The sequence below is a fragment of the Triturus cristatus genome, chromosome 5_2 (assembly GCF_964204655.1).
Source record: "Triturus cristatus chromosome 5_2, aTriCri1.1, whole genome shotgun sequence".
Lineage (NCBI taxonomy): Eukaryota > Metazoa > Chordata > Amphibia > Caudata > Salamandridae > Triturus > Triturus cristatus.
In genome coordinates, this window is record NC_140588.1 from 1,086,122,593 (window position 1) to 1,086,136,427 (window position 13,835).

At 46.2% G+C, this 13,835-nt stretch overlaps 1 protein-coding gene across 7 annotated transcripts in view; it reads right to left on the minus strand.

Moving 5' to 3' along the window:
- The window catches only part of MED12 (mediator complex subunit 12), a 956,599-nt gene that overhangs the window by 742,738 nt on the left and 200,026 nt on the right, over positions 1–13,835 (minus strand). For all 7 annotated transcript variants that reach the window (XM_085608424.1, XM_085608427.1, XM_085608421.1 and 4 more), the window contains one exon: positions 1,644–1,770. In XM_085608424.1, coding sequence (XP_085464550.1) covers positions 1,644–1,770 — 127 coding nt within the window. The remainder of the gene's footprint in view (positions 1–1,643; positions 1,771–13,835) is intronic.

A 13,835-nucleotide genomic window follows, 5' to 3' on the forward strand; every position in this document is an offset into this window, starting at 1 on the left:
GATTCACTTGTCATCCATACTGGTAGGCATTTTTTATGAGTGCTTGGTCTGGAGAAGCACAAACTTAGGATTCAGAACATAACACAGGGGTTAGCATTGACTTTAATAATAAGGATTTATTTCTACCCAAACAAACCTTTCTAGTAGCATCTGGATAATGAAAGACGGGGAAAAAGCATGACCTACTAACTTGTACCTTGCAGTTTGCAAGCAGCTCCTTGATGGCAGTTCATAGCTCACTGTGCTAGACTACGATTGAAACTTGTGAACTGCACCATAACAAAAGAATCTCTGTGGCAAAAGCAGGAACCCACTGAGTTATGCACAAAACAAAATACTGTTTTAAAAAAAAATGCGTGGTGGACATTCTTTGCAGCAGGCATATCAACCATCAGCACTTCCTAAGATGAGTCAAAGCTGCCACTGGACAAAACCCCAATGTCTCTACAGCAGGTACATTAATCTCTAGATTAGATTTAGCTTGACACTTTTATTGCTGCTCCAAAACTGCTGTTTATAAAAGAAACTTTGCAGTGCTTTTAAAACTGCTGCCTGCGGACCCCCTAGGAATGTGTCAAGGACCCCTGGGGGTCCACGGACCCCAGTTTGGGAACCACTGGCCTAGAGTTCAGTTCTTGAGTGTGTGAGACCATTTGCTGACTGAGTGTGTACAACAAATGCTTTACACTGTCCTCTGATACTGCCTTACTGCTCGACCAAGCTACCACTTTAGAGAGTGAGGTTATATCTAACTTAAACCTCTGTCAAAGCCTGGGGGACTGTGGACTCTGTACACCCTGTACCTATTAAGGAACAGTATATACAGAGCCACTTTCTCACACAGGCACAGTCCTGCCACTGAGCAGCCTCTGTGCTAGATCCAGGGAGCAGCAGGGCAGCCTTCTTCTGTCCGTCATCCAGTCCAGTAGCTGAGGACTGTGTCTCTGGGGTGCCACTTTTACACTGTTGTCATGTTCGTGGGAGGAGAGGACTTACTAGCCAAGGGGGTTACCTTTTCCATGGGTCAACACTTTCCAAATGACATCACTTTCTGGGGGTTTGGTCACTAAACTTTCCCAGCATGCCCCTTTCTACCCTAAACCAAGATGGCAAAATCCTTCTTCCCTCAAGAGGAGCTCCGAGAACACCCCTCCGTGAACTCCGGATAATGAGTCACACCTTCTGGAAAACCAGTTCTGCAGCAGGTGTTCCTCCTCTGGAAGAGATGCCATCATGTCTGTCTACACAAAGTAGCAGGCAGGCGAATGTGTGATCGCATTTGCTTCACTAAAATGTTGAGGGTTTCTAAAACAGCTTTTCATTTATTTGCAATAAAAATTCTCTCAACAAGGAAAGGACATACTCAGACAATATTAACTTATTGAAGACTCACTGCAGGAGAAATGTCGGGTCTCAATTTGTAAAACACAATTAACCAAAGGCCAGCACCAATCTACTAAACGTTGGTCAATCGCACCACCTTATATCCAATGCCAAGCTTCCACCAATTATCACAACAGAAGTTGTTTGTGGTCGCTTACATTTATTTATGCCTACTACTGGCCCCAAGTTAACTATAATATATACTACTATAAGCTACATGTGTAACATTTTATGTAGGGAGTGTTTCCTTGATGACTTACTAAGCACTGGAGCCTGAGTGTCCAGGAACTGCATGAGGACATCCTGAAAGACTGGAGCACTGGTTGCAGACAGGGATCCAGAGGAGATTGAGCCTTTTTCATCCACTACTTCAGACTCACCAGATCTCTAAAAAGAAGAAAAAACATTACCATGAAAGGAGGAAATCAGCAGCCACTTTCTAGTATGTACAGAAAAGTAAGGGACCTCAGGACGACAATGGTGTGAGAAGGCTGTCAGGGATTGTTGCGACACTGCCCCGGAGCACAGCCATACCAAGGTGACATTCAACACTCCATGAACCTAGTCATACGGTGCCTATTCTGCTTGTATTGCTGCGAGTCATTTTCTTGCAGCGCTGGAGCAGTCTGTGGTAACTTAGGCTTGTGCTGCATAGGTACTGTTGATTAACACTAAGTGTCCCTCACCACAATACTGTTGCACTTTAGATGAGAACAAAGGTACTCCCCCTTTGGGCACTTCACTCTCCTAGAGAGAGACGTTGAGCACTCAAACCTTACTCTACATGGTTATGGTGGGGGGGGGGGGGGGTCTAGAAACTCGCATGCAGCATGACATCACAAATAGCACTCAATGATATCAGTGTTCAGCCACTGCTGACCCTTCAAAGAGGAATAGGACTTAAGTCCTCTGAAAAAGCAAACACATTCTTAAGGTTCTATGGTTTTACATATTACTACACATCCAAATGAAATGGTTACTCACCACTAGGAGTAAGTTATGCAGCCTGAAGAGTTTTCTGGATTCGCATGATGTGCATTTATTCCACCATCTACTGGTTTGGTCCGGAATCATATCTTGTCTTCCTTTTTGTATGTGGACATCGTCAACCAACGCTTGGTGGTAAGTCCATCACCTGTGTGACATCAGACGGCACCCCAGAGGTTCCTGTGCATGGTCACCATCATCACATTCTTTTTTCTCTTCTGCTAGTTGGCACCTTCCTCGCTTGGAAGTGTTGTTCACTTTGCCCGTTTGCTTTCCCCCATTTCCGGAGAGGCGGGTGGGTGCATGTGATTCCCGAAAACACTTCAGGCTGCAAAACTACTCCTACTGGCAAGTTACCATTTCGTTTTACAGCAAGAATCCTCTCTGGATTCATATGCTGTGCATCACATTATGGAGCAGTGTTTGGCTACTTGGGAAGGATGGTTTAAAATGTGGTTGAATTGGTAAACGGGTATTGTAGCACCCTCTGTCCTACTTGTGCTTCTTTCTTTGTCTCGATATCTACACAGCAGCGTTTCGTGAAGGTATGTGTGGATGACCATTTTGCAACCATGCAGTTGTCGCTAATGGGTGCGTTTGCCAGGAATGCTAGGGCTGCAGCCTTCTTTCGGTTTGATTGTGCCCTGGAATGTGAGGGCAAAGTTGATCCTGCTTGTGGGTAGCAGGTTTGGATAGTTTTCACTATCACTCGTACAATTGTTCCCTTCATTACCGGCATAACTCTGCTTGACCTGGTGAAGAAGACAAAGAATTGGTTCCCTTTTCAAATTGTGTTTGTATCAAGTAGGTAGTACATGAGTGCTCTTCGCACGTCCAAGGTATGTAGTGCCCTTTCGGCCTAAGACTTGGGATCCTGAAAAAAAAGCAGATAGTTGGATGCTTTGATAGAAGTGAAATTTCAAGACTACCTTTGGTAGAAATTGAGGGTTTGCTCATACAACAGCTTTATCCTTGTGGATTTGGAGGCATGGCTCCTGGATGGTGATCACTTTAGCTCGCTGACTATGAAAAGCAATATGATGGCTATTAGGAATGTCGTTTTTAAGGTTAAGAAAGTCAGCTCCGTCTAGTGCATGGGCTCAAATTTCTGTCATCAGCTGTATGAGTACCAAGTCCAGGTTCCACATTGGAATTGGTGCCGCCAACCTCTTTGATCCTTCCAGGACTCTTTTCACCACCGGCATTGTGCAGAGGCTGCTCCCTTTCGTTGCTCTGGTGCTTTTGACTATGAAGGCCAAATGGCGCTTTAGTGATGTGTAGGTCAGACCTCTGTCCATTAGTTGTAGAGGTATGTTAGCACCGAGCCGTGCTCTCTCCTGGTCTCTAGATTTTCGTGATTCCTAGTGCTTGCCTTTCTAGCCTCTTTCAGACCTCCATTGTCCTGGGGGAAGAGAGAAGCTGAACCAAAATCCGAAGTGCTCGAGACTCACGTCGATAGGCCAAGTGTGGCTGGCTCTTGGGGGCACACTCTTCCATTTTGCATTGTTAGCATGTCCTGTGTTGCTCTGATTGGTATGATTTGTCCTCTGGACATTTCTAGAAGCTCTGAATACAATATCCGTCTGGCCCATTACAGGGTGATGAGTAGGAGTTGTAGGAAAGTGCCCCTTTTTGTCATAGTCAACAGCACTTTTTGCCACTAGTACTGTTTTTCGACTGATGTGCACTGGGATCCTGCTAACCTGCCCTCACAAGAGTGTTATTTCCGTAAAACAAGGGAAAATAGTCTAATAGTCAGACAGTTGGCACACACTATCACCCTTGTAAGTCCTTAGTAAGTGGTACCCGTGGTACCTAGGGCATGGGGTACTATAGAGGTCCATAAGTGCTGCAGCATGTATTATGCCAGCCTAAGGGACCCCAATACAAATTGCATGCAGACTGACATTGCAGACTGCGTGTCAAGGTGCAAACCATGAGTGAAAACAAGACATGGCACACTGTGTGCCATGCCAAAGTCATTGCATGCGTTATATGTAAGCCACCCCCTCAGAAGGCCTTGTAGCCTGTAGGCAGGTAGGTAGCCTGAGGAAGAACCTAGGAAGGAAGCTGCCTGGCAGCTGCGTCGCACTGGCTCTTAACTGCCTCACACGTGTGAACTGTGCATGTTTCCCACCCCTCACCTCTGTCGTCTCTTGTTACGGTTCCTTGACCTACTTGCTGTTCTGCATGACCATGCTCTTTGGATTCTGGCGGACTACTGTGGCTTTTTCCATTACGACTCTTTGACCTTTTTGCTTGTTGGGGACAACGTTCAGAAGCAGACAAGCGTGATTTGAGCGCAGAGCAGCACCTACCTGGCTCTTGGGGCACTTATCACCATCCTTAACATCGTGTGGACGCCCGGTTCCCCTGCCGCTGCCACCAACACTGCCCGTGGCATGGGTAAGTCACTCCTATAGCAGGCCTTACAGCCCGAATGGCAGGTTGCACCGTACCCAGGTGAGGGCATAGCTGCAAGAGCAATATGCCCCTACAGTGTCTGTGCCATTCACAGGCAATGTACGAGCAGCAAAGCCATTTTGAAGGCATGAGCTGGGAGTTTGTCAATACAAACTCGACAGCTCCATGATGGCTTTACTGAAGTCAGGGAAGTTTGGAATTAAGCTTCCCAGCATATTAAACCCACACTGATACCAGTGTGGAATTTAATGAAAAATGCACTCAGAGGGCATCTTAGAGATGCCCCCTGAAAAACGAGCAACTCTGGTGAGGTTCCCAACTGGCTCTCAGCCATCTACCACCACCAGACAGGTTTATGGACCCCTGGGTAGACAGCCCTCCGCTCTCTGGGTCTGGAAACAAAGCACATCGTGGGCAGACATGCCTCCTCCCCCAGGATGAGCAGAGGTCCTCAAAGAGAGGGCTTCAAAGGCCTGCCACCTTTGTTAGCTGCCCCGATCCTTTTGCTGCTATCAGCAACTGGCTCTCACCGCTTCTGACCCAGAGTTTGGGCACAAAAAGAGGCAGGAAACCTAACCAAGAAGGGAGGTGTGCCCACCTTTGCCAACCCCACCGCTCGGGTGGGGAGGCGAAGTGAAGGCCACCTCTCAGTCCCCACTATCTTGGAGATGGGAGAACCCATCCAATCAGGAAGAGGTCTATGCCCCCCTCCCACTGGAGAGTGGCATTCTAGGTGGTGTAGACACTCCAGGAAAGGGACCCATTGGTCCCAACGCCCACCCCTGTAACACCCCTCTTCAGAGTCAACGTCACAAGAGGAAAGGGGACCGAAACGCCATGCTGCAGAAGAGGAAGACGACAACTGCTTTGGCTCCAGCCCTACCAGCCTGTCTCCTGCTCTGAAACCCCTGCTAGCTGAAACCGGCGGGTCCTGCAGCCAGCAGCCTCTAATACTCCGGGGACCTGCCCTGCCTTCCTAAAGACCTCTGATCTCCCATGGATAACGGACTTGTCCAGCACCAACTCAAGAGCGGACTCCAGATCCAGCCGGATCTGCGAGTCCTCACCACTCTGCAATCCATGTCCATGGCCCAAGTCAGAGTGGCCCAACACCCCAGCGATACTGACCTGGTATCTAGCATTGGACAAGCTCTACTGACCTTCTACTCGATACCTTCAGCCTCATTCTGAAGGGTCCCGCCGACAGCAACAGGAACCAGTGAGAAGAAACCGACACAAAAGGTAGCCCTACACGTGCAACCCCTGAGTCCTGAGGTGCCCTACCGACAGTGTCCAGCAACTCTTTAATTTCATCCTCCAGTCGTTTACCTTCATTGAGTCTTCTAGCTCCAACCTGCAGTCCTTTTCTGCAACCAACATTCTCTATGGGAAAGCATTGAGCTCCCGTCACCTCCTGACCACACTGCACCCGGCGGCCCCTGCGCTGCTGGTGGTGTGGACTTGGTGCCAACCTGGGGCCCCCTTTGTGCTTACCTTAGCCCAGGAGCTCCAGTCCCGAGACTGAGTGGCCTGCCTGTGAGCAGCCCACAACCAAGATGCCTGCTAGCTCTATTGGCTAACATTGGCGCCCTGCACTCTGCACCCAGCCACCCTAGTGCTGCTCCTTGAGTGCCAATCTGAACTTTGGGGAAACGTGGTTCTACAACCCCAAAACTCAAATCCTAAAATCGTTTACTTACCTGGAAACTTAACACTTCGTTTTCTCCATAGGACTGAATGGTGGGGTTTCTCTTAAAATTCTTCTGTTTAACTGTCTTGTACTGCAACAAAAAGTAATTTAGTGCCTTCACAAGAGTTTACCTGTTTATCAATGTCCTGTTTTTGCTTAAACTGAGTAGGAGTGTGTTTCATGCCAAACTAAAAAAGTAATCTCGAAGTAATTTGAAAGTAATCTAAAAGTAATGTCACATGTTTCTGAACAGTTTACCAACCGTTTTCTCAACTGCAAAAGTAATCTGAATGTTCCTACAAAACTAGTGCCCACTGTATTTTGAAATGTAACATTGTATGAAGAGTTTAACTTACCTGCTACTAAGTAAATCTTGGTTCTAGAAATGAAACAACAAAATAACTTTTTAAACAAAAATTTGGTCTGGATTCAGTCCGAGTGTGTGACATCATTTCTTGCCTGAGTGTGTACAACAAATGCTTAACACTACCCTCTGATAAGCCTGACTGCTCAACCACACTACCATAAATGAGAGTAAGGTATTATCTACTTTACCTCCGTGAGCCTTTGGGAATCCACTGGATTCTGTGCACACTATACCAGACTTTAGTGCAGTATATACAGTGCCAGCTTCCTACACTATGCAATCCAAAAGTGCTCTGTTGGGGGTAGTATGGTCGAGCAGCCTTAGGTTTAACACAGAGGAGTGTAAGACAATTACAAATACACACAATGATTAATAAATGAAAACACAACTCAAGACGATACACACCAGTTTTAAACAAGCATTTACAATGCAATGGTCTCGGCATTGGTAAAGTTAGAGCTATTGGCATTGCTCATGACATTATTTTTGTTTATGTTTTTGTTATTAAAACATTTAAAGAAACGGCATTGTTATTTACAATTCACATAGCAAGTTCTTGAGCAGGTCCTCGTACGCGTGGGGATTTATGTGTGTAGTGCAGGATTCACTGCTGGATGGGCCCTTTATAATCAGCCCTTATTCTTAGCCGACTGGGACTGTTACTGGAGTTAATGCTATTTTTCCCCAGAATACACATGTTGACATTCAGATGACAGGTATGCTTTTCCCTATGGAAGCACTGCGTGCTGTGTAGACGCGTGGTTCTTTGTACTGTGATGATTATGATAGACTTGCGTATGAGACTTCAGGAGCATCCTTTAACTCCTCAATATTAAGTTTGGACCAGATGCGATTCCTCTTAGTAACCGGTACAGGAGAGTGATAGGCATGGCAAAGCGCAGCATCCGCATTTAACACCCACTGGCCTTTCTTTGGCCCAAGAGCAAGCCAATGCTCTGTGAGTCAGGGTGGTTAAGTCTCCCAGCCAAGGATTTGTATTCAGCACTGAAGGTGGCAGAACTGGTTTTAAATCAATTCTGGCTCAGGCAGCCTTAACTAATTTTTTTATAAAGGTAATTTTCTGCTTAAGTTATCTAAAATTTGATTTCATCATTAAGTCAGATTGTAAAAATAATCAGAAAACTACTGTTTTGCCCGTTCCTCAGTGGAGATGGGAAAAAAAGAGTTTGATCCGACTCAAACCTATACGAGAAAAGTGAAGTTCAGCCAACTGACTTAAACAGCACTTGACTTTTATTTAACTGTGAGGGCACACTAACCCCAATAGGTGGTGTACCCTAATTTTATTATATATTAGCACCCTGATCTATGGGCTAACTAGGCACACTTTACGGGTGATTTATGGTTATATATAAAAATAGCTTTTTTCCACATAGCAAAGGCAGTTTGTCATGTGTCACTGCAGTGCATTTAGGTATAAATGGTTTTTACCTGCATTTAGTTCTTTAAGTAACAGCCTCAAGGTGGCCAAAACAATTCCATGCATGCCTCCCATTAACATGAGAGCCACTCCCTCCTCCATGCCCTCCGTCCTCGCAGACAGAACCTGGAATCATTGCCACCCTAAATAAGTCCTCATTGTCCACCCTGATTTATCAAACACATTACTGGGGCTGAAAGCTATTTGTTTGACCTGAAAAACTATATAGTAATAGTTTTCTACCTTGGAAATGACAAGTATCTTTATCACTCTGAGTGTACTGCAGTGCATTTAAACTGCAGCATAGGCAGCGAACAGTGGCACTGCTGGCCGAAATATGTTAAGTCACTTATGTGGGTGGTGTGAAAATACACTGCAGCCCATGTATGACGTTGAACTTTCCATGCCCCAGATACACTTTAGGTACCATTTACAATGGACTTATAGGTAAGTTACATAGGCAAAATAAAGAGTTTCAATGTACAGCACATGTTTTAATTGGGATGCAAGGACACTATATAACTAGTTAGCAGCGGTCAAAGTGCACAGAGAGGCAACAAATCTGGGGGTGACCTTTCAGAAAAATGCAAATTTGATACAGTCCAGAATTGTTTAACTCTATTATGAATCTGTACCCTTGGCACACTAATGAATGAAAACTGCTCCACCTTCCATCACATCTCCCATAATTAGACCCGCTTGGTCACGTTTGATGTTTCCTACATGAAACTGTGCCTAAGCGAGGATTCAGTTAAGGTTACCTTTGGTAGTGAGGGCCCCCAGAGTAAACACTATGTCCAATGCTCGCAGAGGCTGCATCCGATCCTGGACCAGGTTGGGTCCCACATCTAATATCTATATAGACGACAGGATGTGTCGTACTCTTAAAAACTGTAAAATGTTGATAACCCATAAAACACATAGGGAATAAAACTCTCAGAAATATCTGTCATTTAAAAAAAATCTATCATAATTTGCTTAAGGCATTTCAAAAGTAGGGAGAAAAACTGGTAGGTTGGAAGGCATTGAGAGCTGAAACCCTGAGTCTATGCCCTAGGGGCAAGGCCGAACAGTAGCGAAGCAAGGGTGCCATCGCCCCTAATGCAAAATAGGGAAATGGGCCTCCAGTGCCCTAGTTTGGAAGTTAAAAAAAGAAAAATACTATAACTGACCTGCAGTGGGCCCCTCAGTCCTCTGGGCCCGTGTGTTTTGACTTGCAAATTGTGCACTATTGATAACTAGGCCCCTGGAACTAGCAATGTCACACCTCTACCCTTCCTTGTACTGATGAGGGACAAAATATCCACCCAATTTCTGCAAGGAAAGTGATTCCAAAAATTCTTCAAAACCCCCACCCCCAATAATCACACGGTGGATACGTTTACACGCTAGTAAGGCCCGCTTGACCAGAATACTAGGTTTGGCAATCATGTATTTGATTGCATTTTTAAAACGGTAACATAACTTAACTACATTGTTTAAACATTGCTAGTTAAATAGAATAATTGCGAAAATGTTGAGGGGGTGCTGCTGTTTTTTTTCCCACTAGGGGGCGTGGCATTAAAACGTTTTAAGTCTACTTCTCTAACCCTATAAAGGCGCTGTGTATACAAAGTGTCTTTAGACAACAAAATGAACTGGTCTGTTGATGGAGAAGACCTGAGATTGAAAAACTGTAAAGACTGCAGCAGATTTCAGACGACAGAACATATTGAAAAATAATCAGCGACGCACATGAGAACAGTTACTATCTGCACGGGGCTGGCAGGGTGATAAGAAAATGTAATATTAAAGAGAACATTTCCTTCAAGCCTAAAGATAACTGTTCTATCAGCTTCACTTTTATTGTTCAACCTGAGCTTCCGAACTGTGTAAAAATGTTTTACTACTTCCATAAATCTTACAAAGAAGCAGGGGCGCCTGGATTGCTACAGAAGTGGAGCGCTGCTATTCAAGGAGTGCTATACCCGTGGTATGTGTATTATAACGTCTCCATGAACCAGAGGCGCAACTAGAGCCAAATTTCGGGGGGGGCTAAGCAAAAATTCCGGGGGGGGGGCTGAATCTTAAACAGTCAGCAGAGTGGCGCTGATTTCGGGGGTGGGGGGGCTGAAAATAGGCAGAGTGGAGCTGCAGGGGCTCTTAGAAGGGGTGAAACAACAGTGAAGCCTCATTAACATGTAAATGGTCTTTTAAAGACCTGTGAAGTGCTCGGGCGCGGCTTTGTGTCTGCCCGGGAAGCGGTCTCATCCCGGGCTGCCACACACGACGGGGGGGGGGGGGGGGGCTGAAGCCCTGTGAGTCCAATGGGTGTTGCGCGCCTGCCATGAACTAATGCTCTTGGCTAGTCAGGTCTGTAGGAGTATCAACCGTCGTACCGTCGTTGCAGGTTGCATGTAATACATAATTTAATAATTTTTTAATGGAAAAAAAATTATAAAAAGAGGTTAAAAGATTCACTAGTGCACGCCACACACAGATGTTTGCAGGGTGGGCTAGAGCGCAGACAGCAGAAATGTGGTGACCGTGCGCATTGATTTGCATTGCAATGCCTGCATGTGTCTGCATGGTGCTTTTAGGCCGAGTATCTCTCATATGCGATTACATACAAAGGATTTGCACTGGAAGCACAAGTAAGACATGCACAAATGCGAGTCCCGTGGCAGCAGTTGCACGTCAACAGCGCGGAAGCAGTCCCACGTCTACCATGTGAGGTTCGCTCTGGGAGAGAGAGGGCGCCTCTCGGCGGCCCGACATATCCCGCCAACTCAAAGACACAATTAGAATCCAGGGGGCAGACGCTCTGCCATGGAGGTACCCCCTCCCAACCTCGCTGCTTCAGCGCAGCCGCGGGCTGACCGGACTGTGGAAGAGGGGCTCGCTAGTGCCGAATTAGCACTTCCTGGCACAGTGCAATCATGTGGCACAAAACCGTCAGCATTCTGCCCTAAATAAAAGTATTTTAAACAAAGTCCCCAACTGCCCCAGGCAGCCCAGAAAGCGAGTTTGTATCTCGCCCCGGCAGCAATATCCCCGGCTTTTAAGGAGACCAGGATCCACAGGAATTTAATTCTATCCTCCCTGAAACAGATGTATCCACCAACCAGCCCTCCACGAGATGGGCCTGGCGGCGAGGGTGCGTATCGCGTTCACCCAACCGCACTGGATGCTTTCTGGAGATCAGACCGCCTTCCCATAGAATGGAATCCCTGCTTTCAACAGTGGTTACGGACGTCACATTTTTTCAAGTAAACAGGCAAGAATAGTGAAACCCCTGGTATACCTCGTCCTCTAGCCCCCACAGATCTCACCCCTTCGCTCTGCATGTGTATTCAGCCATTCAGCCAGTCTGGGTTAATATCGTTACTACGATTCATGCACGAGCCCGATTTCTAATTGTTGCTTTCTCAAGAGGACGAGCCCTCAATTAATCTCACTAACAGGAGCAAACAGTGCGGGCCTCGCTTACCATGACTTGTATCAAATTCGTATGCAAGCCTTTAAACAGCTAAGAGAAATACCGAATTAAACAAGCCGAGGGCACCGGAAGACAGCACCGCCTTTCTCCGAGGCAGAGCAGAAATGCCTCGGAGAAACGCAGCGTCCTTTTCGGATTCGGGGGCGTGTTTTGCTGTTGTCTCCTCCTTGAGACTTCTCGCAAAAAACACGCCCCCGATCCGAAAAGGACGGGGCCTAATCAGAGTGACTGACCTCTTCTCCAGTGGCTGGCCAGCATTTACGAGGCCAGCCAATGGAGAACAGGGGAGAAGAGGGGCTGGTTCAAGCCCCTCTTCTCCAAGTCATTAAATCTCCGACTTCCAGTTCTGCCTTTCGGCAGACCGGTAGTCCTCGACCTAAAAATGGCAAGTGTCATTTTTAGGTCTCGCCTGACCCAGCGCATGCGCTTGTCTTGCGAGACTTTTTGTAAGGGCTTAAAAAAAATGCTACCGCCGGCTACATATGGCATTCCACATGCTCATTAAGCGCATCGCTCGCCGCGCTTGATCCCGATCGCAATTACTTTCACTATCGCCACGCGACAGCTGCGCGCGCACCACTCCCTTTATACTCTCCCTTATTAACTTTTTAATCGCTTGAGCTATAAACAAAAAATTGTTGTTAAAATTTCCAGATTATGCAGCAAATAATAGATTATGTGGCCATAATCTATGCGGAAAACGCAGTGGCTGCACAATCACATAATTCCTGTGGCTCTGAGTGGGATTGTGCATCAGCCGCATAGTACTAAATTATTGAGTTTTGAAAATCAACTTGCATATCTGTTTACCCCACAATACCGATCTGCACTGATTTAGCAAGGTAAATAGATGTGGAGTTAGAATAGTAATTCTAGACTTCCGTAAGTATCCTTAATTTGAGAATACAGCGGCATTTGTTACTCTGAAGTCGATATGTGCAGATCGATACTTTTCCCCCAATATTTTGACATACAACTTGTCTGCTGAATCACTGTAAATGTCTGCTGAGAGATAAAGTGTTTGTCTTGTTCCCTTTTCTTCTCAGGTCCTTACCACCACCCTGCAAAAATGAAGGCTGCGTTGGGAAACTTGGCGCTTCGCTGCCTCCTCTCGCACGTGCTCGGTCACTGCCAGCGAGACTGCCTCACGTGTAACATGCATATCTACCAGGGTGACAACTTCAATACAAGTTGACCGCTCTCTCTCTCGCCTTTCTCTGACTGTTTTTCTCTCCTCTCTCCCCTCTTTTCCACATTCTCTCCACACAACTCCCTTTCACGGCCACACGTCACAAACATTACCGTCTTGTTTCATACTGCACTTCAACCCACAATTGTTGTTGCCGTTAAACGCGCTAATTGAAATTAGGTCATATTTCCGTAATGATCAGTAATCCGCGTATCGATCTCGAAATGATGAAAAGCAGATTTGGTATTGTCTTTCGAACTTGTCAGCCAAGAGCATTCAATTACACAGGCCTCTTAAGTACTTGGTGGCTCCGCTGGTTTTGCTTGACTTAGCCAGCTTTATTTGACAAGAAACCTGACCGAGAGACTGATGGACAGAGATTAATTCCTGTTCGCTGCAGGCTGCTTCAAAGTCTCAGCAGTCCTTCAGGATGCAAATATCAAAATAAAAGCCAAAAGAACAATTATTATTTAGGAAGAACAGCGGACAGGAAGCCCTTCTATACAGCAGAGCTATTCTTCGATCGAACAGTTTTCAGTAGTTTCTGAGACAGCAGTGCTATCGCTATGGTAACAACATCATTAAGGAAGTCAGCAGCAGGATTCCATCGATCAGACGCCCCTCACTGATGACACCGCGAGGAGATTTCGTTGTACAACTCTGTGACGACACAGCTGAGCTATCTCTCACGTTACATAGAATTCAGTAGGGCGTTAGACCTCAGACGCCACGCGCTCTCAGTAACCATTAAGACAGCACAGTATTCCACAAGTAATTACCTACTGACAATTTCATCCAACAGTATTGACTTGAGTTTGTCAATGCTTATTGATTTGGATCAACCCGAGTTAACTACCACTGCTGCGGACAGCGCGC